General features: G+C 49.2%; 1 protein-coding gene across 1 annotated transcript; it reads left to right on the forward strand.

Annotated features, from left to right (window-relative positions):
• Positions 1-3: 3 nt before the first annotated feature.
• On the forward strand, positions 4-555 carry LOC104622888 (metalloprotease TIKI2-like; the record flags this gene model as incomplete). The annotated part of the gene is made up of 1 exon (XM_010289807.1): positions 4-555. A coding segment is annotated over one exon (552 nt), but the record flags the coding sequence as incomplete, so codon positions are not given.
• Positions 556-1,671: the final 1,116 nt, after the last annotated feature.

Here is a 1,671-nt window from a genome sequence, read left to right on the forward strand (position 1 = left end):
GAGCTCAACTCCTTCCTCTGGACCATCCGCCGCGACCCCCCCGCTTATCTCTTCGGCACCATCCACGTGCCCTACACGCGAGTGTGGGACTTCATCCCCGACAACTCCAAGGCCGCCTTCCAGGCCAGCTCCAGCGTCTACTTCGAGCTGGACCTCACCGACCCCTACACCATCTCGGGGCTGGCCAGCTGCCCGATGCTGCCCCCCGGGGAGAACCTGCAGGACGTGCTGCCCCGGGAGCTGTACCGCCGCCTCAAGCGCCACCTGGACTACATCAAGCTGATGCTGCCCCACTGGATGACCCCGGACCAGCGGGGCAAAGGGCTCTACGCCGACTACCTCTTCAACGCCATCGCTGGCAACTGGGAGCGCAAGAGGCCCGTCTGGGTGATGCTTATGGTGAACTCCTTGACGGAGACGGACATCCGCTCCAGAGGGGTGCCGGTGCTCGATCTCTACCTCGCCCAGGAGGCCGAGAGGATGAAGAAGAAGACGGGTGCGGTGGAAAGGGTGGAGGAGCAGTGTCACCCGCTGAACGGGCTCAACTTCTCCCAGGTAAGGAGGCTCCTGGGCCTCGTGGCTTATCCCAGAGGTAGTTGAAACACTTTCTCCTTGTGTTTTCGGTCAGTTTATGGGGGCGAACCCCAAGCCTGTTGCAGCAGGGTGGGTCACTTGTGGGCTCCAGCGGCCTTTGCGGTGGGCTGCCCGTTCTCCATTGTGCCGATCCGTGGTTGCCTGCAAAAATCCTGTGATGCGTGCAGTGAGTTTATCATGTGTATTATTTATTTGAGAGGCAAACGTCCAGGGTGTGAATGTGTGTGTCCGCTGGCTTGCCGCTTGTGAGGGAAACTTCCACGCCTCCCGTCCTGTCCCGGAGCTGGGTAATAAGTGCTTTTTTTTGTTTGCTTGTTTTTAAACAAAGCAGCTCTGTGGTACTTGTCAGGAAGAGGATGAAGCATGAACAATGAAAAAAAGAAATTTCAACATTGTTCAAATAGATTTTAAGTAACATGCGAACTGTCGGTCATCTTTTTAGTAGTCACCCTGGGTCAAAACAAACTGGCTCACGTTGCCCACATGTACTGGGGGAAATGAAATGTTCAATCTGTGTGGATTTTTTTTAATTTTAGAACAGGTAAAGTTCAGCAAAAAGAAAAGGATGTAGATTAAGAAACAAAAGTTATTGGTGTAACTGGACTCCAGGATTCTTTCAGTGGATTTAGCTTTAAACAACCAAATACTAAGCCATGAGATCTATTTCATTTCAGTGGATTAATCAGGAACACAGTCACAGCTATTGACTTTGCTTTGTGAAACTGTTTATACAAAATCAGATTTACTAGAAATTCAGGAAATGAATGTGTGTGGAAGAAAACAAATAATCCAGGGGAAATTTAAGATGGTGTCAGTTACTGCTATATTTTATTTTTAACCTGCTTTTCGTCATTAGTTTTGGATCAGCCTATTTCCAGCTTTATCTTACTTGTCCTGGTTTGAGCAAAGAAATTCTTGGTGATGTGGGAATAAGGATTAAAGTACTGATCTTTGGTGTGATTAAAATGTCCTTAGAGTGCCTTCACCCCCTCTCCCCTGAAGTCTAGTGGGAGCTGTTTTAAGGGGAAAAAGTCTGGTTTTCACTAACATTTGGTTCATCCGGTATTTCATCTGGAA

Source organism: Phaethon lepturus, unplaced genomic scaffold, assembly GCF_000687285.1.
Source record: "Phaethon lepturus isolate BGI_N335 unplaced genomic scaffold, ASM68728v1 scaffold906, whole genome shotgun sequence".
Taxonomy (NCBI): Eukaryota; Metazoa; Chordata; class Aves; order Phaethontiformes; family Phaethontidae; genus Phaethon; species Phaethon lepturus.